Genomic DNA, 17,866 nt, shown 5'->3' with positions numbered 1-17,866 from the left:
GTGGTATAAAACCGAAGGGTATATATTGGAGTGGAAGACGGTACTTGTCAGATAACTGCAGAGCGCGGTAAACTTCAAAACGATAATGACATCTGTGAAGTCCAATACTCCTTTTAGATAATGACATATATAAATTGCTAAATAATAATAATAATAGTATAGGACTGACAAAGTAATAATAATACTCTGAATTATGTGGACATTAATTAGGTAAAAAGCTAGTAAAATAAGCAATACCTGGAATATTTAAACGTCCGTGTTTTTAACAATATGTAGAGACAAGCATTCTGGAAAATTACGTAGAAATGTTGAGTAAGTAAATTAATCTTCAGAATTATCGTGCAGTTATCTCCCACCACATTGGTAACCTGGGTTAAACGAATACAAAGCAAATCTTCAACTCTCGTCTGTTAGGGTCACTCTATGATTTCCAATTATTATTTAATTTATTTAACATTGAAACGGACTATTATGTGCTGAGACATTTTATTGAAAAGATCCTGGAACAAGACATCGGAAATTAATGTCAGTATCAAATTGTTACAATACATGAGTGCAAGCAACGAGTGTTTCAGGAGTATATTTGTCTTATTCCAAATGAATATTGTGTACTGGTAACAGTTTTCCAGTTTCTTAGCTATGTTACTTTCATTAAACATTTTTGGTTGACTTTACTGTTGAGTGGAACTTGTTCAATTAACCCTCCCTAGCAGACAGGAATTAGAGGTCGCTTACAATAACATGTGAATCCCCTTTATTATTAATTCACGAAAGTGTCAAACGCATAGACATTATTGAGGTTGTTTACGGTATAATAATCTTTCTCTCTCTCTCTCTCTCTCTCTCTCTCTCTCTCTCTCTCTATATATATATATATATATATATATATATATATATATATATATATATATATATATATATATATATAAACTCGCTGCTGTAATACCGGTGCAGATGGACATATAAACTGTTAATTTTACGTGCCTTTAATTCATAGGGAAATACAATATTTTCATTTAATTTAGCAATGTATTATGTACTGCGTGCTTAAATTCAAAGCGAACTTAATACAAGCGTAATATGCACTGGATCAGAACAAAGTCTTTTTTTTGCTAGTATCGCAAAATACCTGTAATATTTGCTGGTGATTACACCGTCGAATATAGGATGGTCTTAAATTTAGTATTTCATGACTATGTACGCTTACCATTACACAACACCATTAGTGAATACTGCATCGTATCATTCATTCATGGTTATTTAAAATGGCGTATATTTTCGATATTAGATTATTAGAGGAAGTAGGCACTTGCATGTTTTCAATAAATTTCTTAAATTGATATAAGAGGTTTTGATTTTACTGTATTAACACAGAAAATTACCACGAAAGCTTAATGGTCTTTCTATCAAACACAACACTGCTGGTTTGATTCCAAGTTCCAGAGAATATATTTTAATAGCTCGGAAGCCTACCGAGCCTAAGCTGGTGAAATATGAAAAAAGTAAGTTAATTTGGTAGCGTGAAGTTAATGTCAGTTACATATACATATCACGGATAATTTTTTAAATGTATCTCATTTCCATTTACCACTAGACCCTCTTGTATGTCATTTGGCACACTAAGGGTTCATATGGGGATGTCTTGGAAATCGTTGTAAGTGATATGGTCTATACACATTATCTCCAACGTAAAACTTCGTTTGGAACAACTTACAATTAATCACGTGGCAATAATTTCGAAGAACTAATTTAAAAAAGCACAGCTGAGTTGGAGAAATCTCATTTTCTATTGAAGAATTACCGTGGTGTATAATAGCAAAAAGTCAGATTGACGCTAATGGTATGTTAAAGGAATTTATGGAGGTCTCTAAACATGGCGTTAATCTACCAAAGACGATTTATGGAGGTCTCTAAACATGGCGTTAATCTACCAAAAACGAATTTATATTCTTTAAACATGGCGTTAATCTAACAAAGACGAAGAAGAGAAGTGACGATAAGCATCGAAAACAATTTTCACAGGCTCTTACTAAAAGTAAGGAAGTAAAAACTGTTGAGGAAATTTACTAACGCTGAAAGACATTTCATGTTACTGCATGCAAACGTACAAAGTCTTGTTTTATTCGACTTCGTGTAATAAAATAATCAATGACGGGTCATTTGAGTTACGTTGGACAGGTGGTAGTTTGGAATTTATTTGATCTACATTTGCAGATGAATTACATCTACATTTGCAACGTTTTATGTTGATTCAATATCGAACAAGCTTTTTATTTGAGTAAGCCTGATTTTAAAGAACGAATTAACATAAAGTTACGTTATGGACGCTGTAAAGTTCTTTATCCGCCAAGCCTCAAATTCAGTGTACCATTTGATGCAGAGAAGGAGATAAAACAGCGGAGACGAGTATCCATGTTCAACCAAATGAAAAAAGTTTGTAAATCCATTATGTCGATTTTTCAATTGAATAAACTTGTAAGTATATAAAAGTCCAATGGTACTGGGACGCAACAAATGCAAAGGCGCAAGTCTTGTTAAATTGGAACTCTGTAAAACATATTTGCTGGTGTTACCTACTAACTCTGGTGCTCGAGCATGTTTTAAATGCATTATCGGGGTGAAATCATTTAACCATCTTTGCTGACGATATATAGCTGTTGGTTATTATTATTACGTTCGACGTCGGAGCATGGCACTAACACCTGTGACTGCACATACACTTATGACTGCACAAACACCCGATACTGATACAGAAATAAAATAAATGAAATAATATCTAGGATTGAAGCGATTGCAGTTTTTGATCCTGGTAGAGTACAAAAATAACAACGAGTTATTGGCGAACTTCTCAGTTAGAGAAGGATTTGCTTTTATATAACTGCACATCAGCTAAAACAAATCTCACAACAGCATGGAATGTGAATACCAAACGGTATACAAAAGGCTGACATTCTTGATTTATTGAAACCTATAATTGAACTGGATCACGATAACCCACCATCGGTTGCTAATACAATAACGATTGCTATCCAACACTAGTTGCTTTTGCAACAACGATTTCAAAGAAAGCAACGATACAAGAACTGAAATAATTTGCACATGAGCGTAATATACTAATACCAAGAAGTGCAAGAAAAGCGTACATATTTTCATTATTAAAAGCGTTCGAACAAAACCGTCGTCGTATTGAGGATGAACAAAACCGTCATCAGGATGGGCAAAAACGTATTGCATCTGCTATTACTATTGAAGCTGCTGAGTATGTCCGTGAAATAGCTACACAATTGCAAGTATCTGCATTTAGATTTCATATGCATATTCCACACACACACACCAGGTAAAAACGCTCGACAACAGTTAATAAATATGATTCATGGAATCACATCGATGTTACAAAACTCTAGTCATTCTGGAGTTAAAGCAGTTCTTGTTCTTAATGTACATATGATTATGCTACATAGTCGTGCCTAGGATGGATTTAAAACTACTACACCGTGGATTCAAAGCGGTGCTCATACAATCCTGAACACCAGGGCCATCAATGATGAAAACGACAAAAGCATTGAAAAACTCTCGAAACGCTGAAAAAATACACCCATGAAGATCGAGATGGACTCTGGAAAGATGTGTGCAAATCAAGCTACATATATCTCCAAATCAACCGTTTCATTGATCCAGTTAAATTAAATACCAACACCAGCGTTGGTTCCACTAAGGTCAGTGTAAGTGTGTGTGTGTGATTTGGATTTTGAATATTGTTTTAACAATTTTCAGTCATATCATTACGATGTCTGCAGCGTAGCACTTAATAGTGATGTCTGGCACTGTGGCATCATACCGCAGACACGTAGCATGATGCCCACCCAGTCACATTATCACGACACCAGGCCGACCAGCCCTAACACTAAACTCTTAATGCTGAACATCAAGGTCAGCGGTAAATGTAAATAATTTTGATAGCAGATGTTTTGAATGGGCAACTTTGTCAGCGTTTTATTCAGCAGGTTTTAATCAAGGAAAGCCTCGAAGATACCGACAGCACCTGGGTGAATACAACTTTGGTAATCTCGAATTTTCCAAGCAGGTTACCAAGGTTACACTGAATAAATCAGAACACTTAATCCAGGTATCGCTGTTAATTTCTTTACTTGGGATAAAGGCTTTTATCCGCTTGCACTGTTCCCATATTAAAATCATGGACTAATCCAGATTGATTTGTTGTTACTGAGAGATATGAAAGAATTGGAGTCGATATCGCACTACGTATAATCTTGCTAGTTGCTTAACCGATACAGCAAGCATGCGCATAAGAACTTTCTATGCAGATGTTCATGAATGGATGTAGACATGGTGAGGCCTTAAGCTATGGAACGCTGTAGAGGCCATATTTGGTAAGTGTTAACAGAAAAAAGCTGTAAAAATTCTAAAATGTTGAGAGGCCCCTTCAGACTCTGAGGCCCCAGGCTGCAGCTGGCTTAGCTTATGCCTAAATCCGGCCCTGCATATGTTGGATGCATGTATTAAACTCCCAAGAGCTGCTCACTGACCATGAATTTTACAATGGTTATGTGCAACGGGCGAACGGAACTACCAATGTTGTATTGTGGCTGAGATTCAGTTGAGATGTTTCTTAAATCCATTGATATCTTACAGCGAACTAGATTCCACAACAGCTCTATTCGCCAGCAGACATGATAATGACCCGCGATAACATTTGTGAGTTATCCGTGGCCACTAATTGCTACATATGTGAGGAAGCTATTTTTTTTCACCAATGAAAGGTTCGTGACTATTGTCACATCACTGGCGCGTACATAGGCGCCGCACATAACGCATGTAATCTAACGGTGTAAATCTTTGCAATCACTCGTAGGTATTATCCAGACGGAGATAGCAGGCCAAACATTTATCTGCTAACGAGGAAAGGTGTATATCCAGACGAGTACATGTTCTATGGGTACAAATTTGCTGAAACTCAGTTGCCATCAACAGAAGCTTTTTAATCATCATTGTCTCGCGAAGGTATCTCAGTAAAAATTACACAAATGCGCACACTTTTTGGTTAGCATTCCAATACAAGACCATGGGTAATTATTATGCAAGACCATGGGTAATTATCATGCAAAACCATGGGTAATTATCATGCAAAACCATGGGTAATTATCACTATTTGTATCTGCACACTGATGTGTTGTTCGCTTATGCACATTACTTCTCATCACAGGAATGGCCCTGGGATGCGTTGTTGTCAAAAACCGAAATTGCACACTAATAATGACCAGCATCTATTTGTTGAGCGCTCTCTTTGTGGCGGGATTTACAGATACGAGCGCAAACAACCCAAACGTAGATAAGTATGACCCCGCTGCACCTAACAGTCACAGCATGTATCCATAACCTTTATGGATGGCATCATGTGACCATAACCATTTTATAGATGGCCAATGATGCAACCGTGATATGTCGGTGGGTTTACGTGGATTAATCCTACACACATTGACATACAAAGACACAAACGATTACAACATCAGCAGTGACCAAGGATACTTTTTTGAAGCTAATTTCGAATATTAGGAACATTTGCATGATGTACACAACGATTATCCGTTAGCACCAGAAGCGTTGTCGGTGCCTGGTAGGCGGTTGTCCCCGTATCAATGCACAAGCGTGAATGAATCCAGACCTAATAGTATTAACTGTACTACGTTAGTAATAATTCTTAGTGCGAAACACAATTGTGTATTAGACGTACGAAATCTGCAGTTGTACTTGCGATTTGGTATGCATGTAACCAAGATTTATCACGTTCTTGAATTTTGCCAGTGCGCTTGAATGGCCTCTTATATACACATGAATATGGATCTACCCACAGCGACCGCAAACGAGTTTCAGAAAAATTTCTTTAAACTCCTGAACAATGCTGTGTTTGGAAAAACCACAGAGAATCATCAGAAACGAATCTACGTCGATATTACCCGTGATGGTGAACGTCATAAGCTTTGGCGGTTTATCGCTGACGCGTCTTTTGAATCCAGAACGATTATTGATGGTGGATATTTTGCCATTCATAGTTATAAAAAAAAGTAGCCCAAGAAGTAGATCTCCGCTTTTTTACTGGGTCTCTGTGTTCTGACCTTGTGCGCCGTATCAATCGTTAAATAAGCTGCAAATCGAGTCGTTCATTGCATCAAAAACGTTGCTTTGGAACGGATGAAAAAACTAAGATCGCAAACGGCTCAATCGCTTCGAGATCGACTAGTGACTCGAGCACCATCAAAAGCGGTTATGTTACCACAGACAGAAACTATGTCATTTGCGATTGGTACAATTATTAGTGAAGCCGCTCAACGACGACTGTCTGATTTTGTTTGTTGCAAATCTGTTAATGGGATGCGGATTACAATTGTCTCGCAAAAGGTATTAGACGAAGCTTATAATGTTTAAGTAATGGCTCAGTTCAAAGATGTATCAGATCCCCTATTTGACATGGGCGCGCCTATACTGGTGGGTCTCAGCAAAAGAGATTTTCAGTATTATTCATCATCGGTCAGCGACACTAATCAACTAAAAATAGAATTACAAGTGCAAAACACGTCTAGGTTGTTTCTTTCATGTGAGGCATTCTTGGAAACTGGGTAAAAACTGGTATCGAATGATGACGTTGTTACGGATTATCCTCCTAGTAGCACAGTTGGATTTGCTAACGATGGTATCATTGCGATGTTCAATTGTGCACGTTATTCGCTCGATAGAAAGGAAATCGAATCATTTCTTGACAACGTAGATGTTGACACGACAATTCTCGGACTCGCCAGATAAAGCGTTGATTACACGAGCTCAGATGGTCTAAATATGATATTCATCAATGATACAGCTAATAATGCCGATTCTCAACCAAAACAAGCGTCCCTTGCGTTTCAACTTAGAAAGCGAGACAATGACCAAGCACAGAGTAAGGTTATATTTGACAACTTAGAAGTGGGTGAAGATTAACTGCAGATAAATGGTCATAAGGAACCCTCTGAAGAATTTCGACTTAATTTTGAAACCAATCATACTGATCGTGCACATCACAATTTGTGATCGTATATGGACCATCACCAAAACATCCAGACTGGTTTGCAAATGTCCCAGAACGACTTCATGACACTGTACCTGATTTATTACTTTTCATCAGTGTGTAGTTAGCTGTGATACTTTCTGGTAAAACTGTTGTTGGAGGTTGCTTTTGGCTGAATGCTGGTCCTTGATGCAATTGTGGAAAATTCTTAATTAAATGCGTTACATTGTTAAATAATAATGTCTTATCACGAAGTGAATGTCGGCCTTAGTGAAAATCAAATGGGAAAATAAAAAAGCGCAACGAAAAACGGTTGTGAGGTCACATGAACCTTTCTTCGACTAAGTTGACTGAAAGCGTCCCCGTGTGGTTGACACAAACACAACTCCCTCAGCTTAATGTAGCAAAACACAATAGCCCATCGGTGACATTAAAATTATCCAAGACAGAGGTGACAAAATTGCAAAAGACCGATGGAATATTTTCATTCCTTTCTGCGATTCCTGCGTTGTTAGCGTCAGCGGCTGCAGCGGTTGCAAAAACTGCGTCGTTATGGGCTGTTGGAACTGCATCCAGAATGGCGAGTATAAAAGGCGGTTGATGGTGGACCTTTGAGGTCTATACCAGGAACGAGTCGTCGAATAGCATCGGGAAGAGGTCTTCGATTACCCCGAAGATCGTGCTGTTCACTTGTCCATTGACCAGTTTTGATTTAATCGCAGTGGTAAATCTGTAAATGTTTTCGTGGTGTCTTTATGTAAAATGAATTTGCATTGATGGTCACGTGAGACCGGTTTTGTCAACCTGGATTTGACAACAGGACCTGACACTCACTGGGTTGCATAGGTGATAAGAATTTTCATTATTCACACTTTTTCCCCTCTCAAGTAGTATTGTTTATTCTTATATTTATTGATCAAATTTTATAATTCCATAATTGAGATCTGAATCACATAAAATCAATATTGAAATGCATTGTGGGTATTCAGGGTCGCCGGCAGAATTATTGGGGGGTGGGGCAAACATGTAGCGGTAAGAAATTGAGTTTTACGGAAGTAAGCAAAAACATGTTTAGAGGTGAAATCCGGAGGGGGAGTGCCCCTCCACGCCCCTTTGCTGGACAAATGCGATAAAATTATGAAGGCATATACTGCGCCATTACTAAACCACAGGAAATGTTTCTTTAATAAAATATTTTGTTTTTAATTACAAACATTGATAAATGATACAAATCAGCCAGCTCTAAGATAGAATATGTATGACCTTAAAGACTGCTAGTAGCAAAATGCCCTATTTATAAGTCACAGCCTTGAAGACAGATAGGTACAATATGCCCTATTTATAAGTCACGGCCTTGAAGACTGCTAAGTACAACATGCCCGATTTATAAGTCACAGTCTAGAAAACTGCTAGGTAAAACATGCCCTATTTATAAGTGACAGCGTTGAAGACTGCTAGTTGCAAAATGCCACATTAATAATGACAGCCTTGAAGACTGCTTGTTCCAAAATGCCGTATTTATAAGTAACAGCCTTGTACAATGCTAGGTACAACATGTCCTATTTATAAGTGACAGCCTTAAAGACAGCTAGTTGCAAATGCCCCATTTATAATGGAAAGGCCTGGAAGACTGCTAGTTTCAAATCTTTATATTTATAATTCACAGCCTTGAAGACTGCTAGGTACAAAAGCCATATTTATAAGTGACAGTCTTGAAGACTGCTTGTTGCAAAATGCCCTATTTATACGTGACAGCCTTGAAGACTGCCTGGTACAACATGCTCCATTTATGTCACAACCTTGAACACTGCTAGGCACAAATACCCTATTGATAAATGACCGCCTTGAAGACTGCTAGTTGCAAAATGCCCTATTTATAAGTGACAGCCTTGAAGACTGCTTGTTGCAAAATGCCTATTTATAAATGACAGCCTTGAAGACCGCTAGGCACAACATTCTCCATTTATAAGTGACAGCGTTGAAGACTGCTAGTTACAAAATGCCCTATTTATAAGTGACAGCGTTGAATAATGCTAGTTACAAAATGCCCTATTGATAAGTGACAGCGTTGAATAATGTTAGTTGCAAAATGCCCTACTGATAAGTAACAGCGTTAAAGACTGCTAGTTGCAAAATGCCCTATTTATAAGTGACAGCCTTGAAGACTGCTAGGTACAAAAAGCCCCATTGATAAGTGACAGCACTGAAGACTGCTAGATACACTGAAATATTTTGTCATCAGCGCTCTTGGAGTGAATATAATCTTTCTAGCTTCGATTCAACAGGAACATGCTGGATATTTCATCTTGTGTTATAAATAGGGCCGGATTAGGGCCTTCCAGGGCCCTAAGCACTGAAAAATATGATGGTGCGACCCCCCACCCCCCGTGAAACTAAAAAATATAAATATTGAAAGCTAAAAAGGTGGGAAATTACCAGTGTTGCCATCATTCAAAATCAAAATACTCGTACATGCAGATCGAAATGGTCATACATATTTCTTTCGGTTTTATCATCAACAATTCATTTGGATTTTTCTGCTGCCCCTGTTGGACTGGTGCTGTAAGCACGTGCTTAGCGTGCTTGATGGGTAATCCAGCACTGGGTATAAAACACAAAACAAACCCGCCACTTAGTGAATTATATCTGGCATTGTAACAGGAAAAAATATTCCCCTCTCATTTCTCTCTCTCTCTCTCTCTCTCTCTCTCTCTCTCTCTCTCTCTCTCTCTCTCACACACACACACACACACACACTGAGAACTGATTGTTAAATTCTCTATGTAGCTATTTATTTCTATTGCTGACTGTTAAATTCGTGTTCATAACGCGCGACTGCAACCCGAGTCCCTTCCTTCGACCGTGTTCTGGTGCACGAAGGCTGAGAGAAACGTGCTGTTGCTCGCTGTGCAAGAACGAATTATAACTCTCAAATATATATATATATATATATATATATATATATATATATATATATATATATATATATATATATATATATATATATATATATATATATATATATATATATATATATATATATATATATATACACACACACACACACACACACACACAACATGTATTAGATATCTTTATTTGCGGGAACATCCCAGTCCATCCCAGCATATATGGCTAGTTAGAACTTTTGATGTTTTCCCAAAATAAAATTTTAGATGCCTAAATGCTTGATATGTTTGGGTTTTTTCCCTTCCTTGTAGTTATATTTTATTTTACTGTTTTAATAAAACAATTTTGTTATATATTTGTGTACATGTTATATTTATATCTTGTTTTCGTAAGTTGTATATCTATTCATTATAATGTTGTTATGTTATTGTTATGTGGGCATGTTTTGGATTGCGATTATCTTTTCCTTTTTGTTTTCCTTACCGTTCACCAACATCTGACTGCCTTGGTCGGTATAGCGGTATTTTCGTGTTGTACATATCTCTTGTGTCTTTGGCAGTCTTCGTTTCGTAGCCTCGTCCCATCTTAGGGATCGGGTCTCTTCTTTGCTTGGGCCTTTTCGATGTGGCAGTATTTCTTGTCCTATTTGCATTGCTAGTTTATGTACCTCTGTTAAATTGTCCATCTATTTTTGTCTTCCTCTGGGCTTTTTTCTGTCTGTTATGTCGTCCATATTTTGTTGTTTTAAATGATTCTTCGTTATCATCAGATATATTAGTTACCTTGCATATCCCGGATATGCTCGCGTGTTTCTTCATTTTTTCGGAATTTTTTCTGTGTTCTACGTCTTTTCATAACTAGATGCGATGCGTTTTCTTCTTTTACTTTTTCTTTCCCCTTATGGCTGTTTTCCCCATGGCCATTAATTCCTTTCTGTTTGAGGCTTTGGAGCCTTCCGCCTACGCTAGTATTTCTATCTGTGTTACCTTTTGTTGCATTTTTCTCTTTTTTTCCTAGTAGTTATTTCTTCTTTCTTTGCTTCGTGGCTATCCTGTTGTTTCTTAGGTGCATTTGCTAGGTTTGTAACCTGTGCTTCTACATTTTAAACATTATTTCCAGTCATAAATACAACCACCGTACCATGTTCTTACCAAGAATCCATGTAGGTAAAATGATGTGTTCAATTAGCAGCTTCTTCTTTTGGTATTCCTAGGATTCTCCATTTTATTTGTATGGTCGGTTGATATTTATATTTTGCCATTCAATAGGTCTTAGTGTTTATATCACATGTTTTTTTTAAATCTTTCTACTGTATACTCTATATGTATTTATATTGGTACTCTATATGCATTTCTAATGGTGCTCTGCATTTGTATTGGTACTCTATATGAATTTCTATTGGTACTCTATCTGCATTTCTACTGGTACTCTGTATGCATTTTTATTGGTACTCTATATGCATTTCTATTGGTATTCTGTATGCATTTGTATTGGTACTCTATCTGCATTTATATTGGTACTCTATCTGCATTTCTTTTGGTACTCTATCTGCATTTCTGTTGGTACTATATATGCATTTCTATTGGTACTCTATATGTATTTCTATTGGTACTCTATCTGCATTTCTATTGGTACTCTATATGCATTTCTTTGGTACTCTATATGCATTTCTATTGGTACTCTATCTGCATTTCTGTTGGTACTCTATCTGCATTTCTATTGGTACTCTATATGCATTTCTATTGGCACGCTATATGCATTTCTATTGGCATTCTATATGCATTTTTTATTGGTACTATGTATGCATTTTTTATTGGTACTCTATATGCATTTATGTTGGTGCTCTATATGCATTTCTATTTATATGCATTTCTATTGGTACTCTATATGCATTTCAATTTGTACTCCAGTGAGGTAGACCTCTACATACTTCGTTCTCTCTTGAGGGGTGGAAGGTCTATCACTTGTCCTGTACCTTGTTTGAATATAAGTGGTCCTTTCTATAATAATTGTTTGTTCCCTTTAGGAAGTTATAATATACACTCCTTCTCTGATCCTGCTAAATGCTTTAATTTTTTCACTCCACTCCTTTCAATAAATCTCGTTAAGAATTTTCCCACAAGTTGATCTTTGTCCTTCTTCCGTATTTGTGAAATTCATCCCCAGTACTCATTCTTGTCTCTTGGCTATCCGAAAGTTTCCTTCTGATGCCGTGTTTTTTGTTTGTTTGTTTGTTTGTTTGTTGTTTTTTGGGCAGTATGACTTTGAAGGAAATTTGCCCCTACTTGCATTTTCTTTTAGTTCTTGTAAATGAAAATTTGTAGATCACAGTGTGTACACGTATATACTACAAGTCACGTTCTTCTGTAGTGATGGAGTTAGTTCATATATACATTATAGGATTAAATGATCATGATTGGGTATTTATCGATATGTAAATTTTGCCTAATCACTCACAAAGTAAATAAAGTCCGAAGGTAACAATTTACACATCGATAAATACCCAACCATGATCATTTAATCCTTACAAGTCCAATTTACTTTCTTTCTATCATAATATCAGCAGATTTCATTAAGAAAGTGTTCACTTTTAGATAGCTCGAAGCATAACACAAAAAAAGCAGCCATATTTCCTATTTGGCAAAAGAGAGAGTATGGGAGTGCAGGAAGGTGTATGCTATTATATTGTTTTAACTTCAATTGGGCTATTTTAATCTTGGGTTTGTACATTTTGATCGGAAATCACAGGGATGGGTGGGTAAGTGGTTGGGGGGCTTGTTGTTATTATTGTTATGGTGTAATGAATTGATATAGATAAAACTTCGCACATAATGACCTGGAAACAAGGAACCAAAAGTAGTCCGCAGAATTTACCTATGTGTAAAAAAAAAAAACATAGATCAGTGTCACGTGATCTTTTACACCCAATAAGGGGCCCCGAGTGGCCGAGTGGTCTAAAGCACTCTCTGTTACGGATCACTGTCATATCACCTCTGTCTGCATGGGTACGAGTCTCGGAATCGGCCAATGTGGGTATGTAAGAAAACTTGCCAGTAGCTTCTCGAGGGTCGGTGGTTCTTTCTGGGGATTTCCCGGGTTCTTCCTCCACCATTAATACTGGCCGCCATGTAGAGCCTATCGTGTGCTGAAAAATGGCGTTATACCCTACCACAACAACAACAACAACATTCAATTAAATTGTAGAAAACGCGGTCAATTCATAAAAATTGGACCTATTAACGTATATATATATATATATATATATATATATATATATATATATATATATATATATATATATATATCTTGTCCGGAAACTTTCTGTAATTAAATCATCAAGGTCGGGTAGTGCATGCAACAGCTTACTTGCTTTACCACTTCCTGTAGTCTTTGGTCGTAGATACTCCTTAGCTATTGTAATCGACTATTTGCAAGAGTTAGAATAGACATATAGTTAAAAGCGCAATAACATACATATCAATGCATATAGAACAATAAATGGATAGGTAGAAAGTGTTGGAAATAGCTAGATGTTTGTGAGTGTGTGTGTCTGTGTGTATGAGAGAGAATTAATGTTTATTTCTAATACAACTGAATGATTGTTAAAAATGTGATTTTATCCATTTACTTAACAATTATCCTCTAGTCGCCTTAAAATTAGCTACATGCATGAAACTGTTTGAAAATCAGACTTTTAAGAATAATTTGAGAACATTTGTGTTTGTCCATTTCATTGCGCATCAAGAAGTAATAATAGATCGATCTCCTGTAATTATCCTGCAAACAACGGCCAATAAATACCACTGGTGGGAAATACATTTTCTCAACATCAGTTACTCTTTCAACGAAATCTTTCTGTAGGTTAATCGTTAGAGAAGAATGCCTTTTATTTCCAACCGCACGTGTAAAAGTAATTTCGCAAGTTGTAGGCCTATTATTAACGATGAATACCTACTCCCAACTAGACATACAATTGGCGATATTCATCCAAGCAATGTTTGCACAGGTATGGTTTTGAGTCGGCAATGCCATCTGACAAATTGGTGGAGGGTAACTTAGGAACTGAATGTCGGCGAATTCTGTACACAAACAAAGATTAAAATAACTGTTAAGTCAAATTAAAAGTATTTATTCCTTATTTGTCAATAGTTTTTTTTCAAATAGTAGATATCCACATGATAGCGTCTGCGCTAGAAAATACGAGAGTACTTCAAGATGGAAACAACACGTGCATTAGAAAAAAGAAACTATTGGATAAACATATAGCAAAGTTGTTGTTGTAGGGTTGAACGCCATTTTTCAGCACACGATAGGCTATACATGGCGGCCAGTATAAATGATTGAGGACGAACCCGGGAAAATTCCGGAAAGAACCACCGACCTACAAGAAGCTACTGACAAGCTTTCTCGCATTCCCACATTGGCCGTACCTGAGACGCGAACCCACGCAGACAGAGGTGAGATGGCAATGATCCGTAACGGTGAGCGCTTTAGACCACCCGGCCACACGGGGCCCCAATAGATAGCACAGAGCTAGTGTTTTACTTATTTTATCCAGACCACCGACTTTACAAGACTTCTCGTATATTTTATCCCTCGCAATATTTTGGATTTGCAAACTTGAGCTTGCCCGAGCCGAATTTGAGTTTGACCCGGGACTATGACAAGTGGATTTGCACACACACACACACACACACACACACTATATATATATATATATATATATATATATATATATATATATATATATATATATATATATATATATATATATATATATATATATATATATATATATATATATATATATATATATATATATATATATATATATTTATGCATTTACAAAACAACCACTTAACACAAAATCTACTAAAGATTTATGGATTCCAGCATGTTAAAATCATTAGGGTCAATTTACAATAATAGAAAAGAGGGTTCTTGTATCTGTCACGTATCGAACTATATTTTGACATATTTTAAGTTGTGGACAAAGGACGGAAACACAGCGTGACGAGAGATCAATACCAGGCTTTAGAAAACAACTTTTATCTAGGTAATTACTTGGTTAGATATTAGAACAAAATTGGCGTCGGGTGCAAAACTGATGACTGGTTGTAATTTTGTTGAGACTTCCAGATGAAGGTTAGGTTTTTCGCTTGGGCCAAATCCCCAATGAGTTTTCCACTGTAGTATCCGTTATCCTTCCTTACTTGTGCGCTCTGTGTTTGTCCAACCCAGGTTAGATTCATTCGGTGACATCTCGAGGGACTTGCCTGAATTTCGATTCGAGTTATAGTGGTCAACGGATTGCGCATTGATTTTGCTGCGAATGCGGCTTTTTTTTTTTGGTTTTTGATTCTCTTTCTGAAATCAACGGTTTTGCTAACATATTGAATGGCACAGATCTTGCATGCCAGATGATAGATTGTATTACTGGCTCGACATCCTAGCTTCTGACTGGTAGTGGATTTAACTCCTCCTGTCGAACTTCTGAAAGTTTTGGTCTCGGGCATATGTTTGCAACTTAATCAACGCTTTGTCTTTGCAATGGCATGTACTTGAATCTGTTCTCTTGTTTGAAGGTACTCTGGCACGTGACCGATGGTCCTTGAGATTATTAGGAGAGAGAGAGAGAGAGAGAGAGAGAGGTCATAAGTAAGCATTGACACAATATTGAATCGTCTCAAGGGTATATTATTTCAAGAAGTTCCAGTGATTGCGTACCGTAGACCTAATAATCTCAAGGACCACTGAGAGAGAGAGAGAGAGAGAGAGAGAGAGAGATTGAGATTGTATCAAAATAGACATAGCAGTGTGTTACCATCGTTCAGATAGAATACATTGCTTCTATTTTGCTGACCATTGAAACATTACTTAAATGTAACACTGCACCTAGGTGCATATCCCGAATATGAAAAGCTCAAAAGTGTCATATCCCCTTTCCTTCAAATGAAAGTTGATAACCGAAAACAAAAACGGTATTATTTGTTCACTCTGAATAGAAACTTCAAATTTATCAATATTATAATTTTTTAAAATAATTTTATTTTCCTCTAGACTGAAAAATGCACAAACCTCAACATATACAAATTAAAGCTAACAGTAAATCATTACAAGGAGGAATAAGTAACTATGAATCAACATTAAAATTAAACAGTAGCATTTTAACGCTTATTCGTTAATTTCATCTGCACTAGTCCTATTATGTAAAAAGAACATATCACTTGCAAACGCTTTGTGATAGAGCAGATATTTCTGACAAAAGTTTTCTTCCTTTCGTATGTCAATTGGGGGCTTCATGACTCTATTATAATAAATAATGTTTTGATTGTCAGGTACAGTAAGTACATCATCATACACAGAAAGCCAAAGCCCAATAGATTTTCCGCCCCAGCCTTCGTCCACGAGATCAGATTTATTGTTACATTGAGATCGTTCACTGTAGCAGTATTTTCTCTGAGTTATTCTCAAAACAAGATCCATTCCAAGAACAACAAACATTTCGTCTATTTGCATATATTCCTTATTATGTTGCCAACCGTAATACAACCTTCTGTGCTTTAAATTGGACAGTCTTTGGAACATTTTATTCACACAAAGAAACACATCGTCATCCATTTTGGCAACTAGAGTTGCGTCAGGGTAATGCTCCGTGACATACCTAAACCATTTGTACATTTTTTCACCGAATCTGACCACATATCCCGAATACGAAGAATTCAAAAATACTATATCCTGTTTCGTTTTAAGTTCAGACAGTGTCTCTGGAGTAGGGTTATCAAGGAGAAATGTGTATTCCACAGTGAGGGGTAAATCCTTTCGTAGCAGAGGAATCCACGTTTTTCGAAGGGCTTCACGCAGTTCCTTCTGGCTGTCTTGGGAAAGAATTCCAATTATAAATTTTGATTTGCTGTCGTGAGAGTCATTACGACCACCCGTTACCAAGCTGTAGTTATGATGAAATGGGACATCTAGAATTTCCAATTTTGGAGTTCTTTGCGTCAAATAGTCTGTCATTAAATAATGTACCAGAATGATAACTAACAAAAGGACAATAACGTTTGAAAATACGCACCGCTTTCCTATTATACGTCCCATTCTCTTTGAAATAATTCGTGAAGTAACGGTATTCTAAAACAGGTATGAGTATGTAAATAAATCTTCTCCAGTTATTGCCGATAGTTTCCCCTTTAAAAAGCATGCCCCGTCAAACATTTACAATTCACCCCAGGGGTGATATACACCCAAAACTGGAATATGACGTGTTGAACATGAGACAAAAGAAGCAGAATTTTTTGTGTATTTAAATATTCTAAATGTTCACAGAAACAAAGGCTGACTTGAGAAATGCATCTGACGCTATATTATCGGAGTGCATATATTTTGCTTATGTTAGCCACTTGACCTCGTGTGCGTGTAAAATGACCGGGAGTGATATGAACAAAGACTCAGATCACAATAGGAATGGCAATGTTAAAGTTTAGACCATTGTAATTCATCTTGTTTCGCCTGCTGTTTATTTAGTACTTTTCAGTATTATTATTCCCCGATGTGAGCCAATTTAATTGTAAAGGACAACTTTTGTGCAAATTAGTGGCTGCCATGATCAGTACAAATTTAGTATTATATTTGTAATCTTTAGATTTGACAAGGAGCTTAGGTCAGATGGCAGTAATCCATAACGGTGAGCGCTTTAGACCACTCGGCCACTCGGGGCTCCCTTGGATGGACTAATGGTATAAATCACAATCTAGGTTTTAGCACACTAGAGATGTTAAATACATGTTTTGGCTTTGTGCTATCATTATATATATATATATATATATATATATATATATATATATATATATATATATATATATATATATATATATATATATATATATATATATA

General features: G+C 36.6%; 1 protein-coding gene across 1 annotated transcript; it reads right to left on the bottom strand.

Moving 5' to 3' along the window:
- Positions 1-16,144: 16,144 nt before the first annotated feature.
- Positions 16,145-16,990, bottom strand: LOC149782235 (uncharacterized). Its single transcript, XM_089935095.1, has one exon. The coding sequence runs from the start codon at positions 16,988-16,990 to the stop codon at positions 16,145-16,147; it is 846 nt and encodes a 281-aa protein (XP_089791221.1).
- Between the last annotated feature and the right edge of the window lie 876 nt (positions 16,991-17,866).

The sequence above is a fragment of the Sinohyriopsis cumingii genome, chromosome 15 (genome assembly GCF_028554795.1).
Source record: "Sinohyriopsis cumingii isolate HCF-2022 chromosome 15, ASM2855479v2, whole genome shotgun sequence".
Classification (NCBI taxonomy): Eukaryota; Metazoa; Mollusca; class Bivalvia; order Unionida; family Unionidae; genus Sinohyriopsis; species Sinohyriopsis cumingii.
The sequence above is the reverse complement of the archived record's forward strand: the minus strand, read 5'-3'. Positions and strand labels throughout refer to the sequence as shown.

Coding starts and splice junctions, on each gene's coding strand:
- LOC149782235 (XM_089935095.1), bottom strand. CDS start 16,990: ATGACAGACTATTTGACGCAAAGAACTCCAAAATTGGAAATTCTAGAT.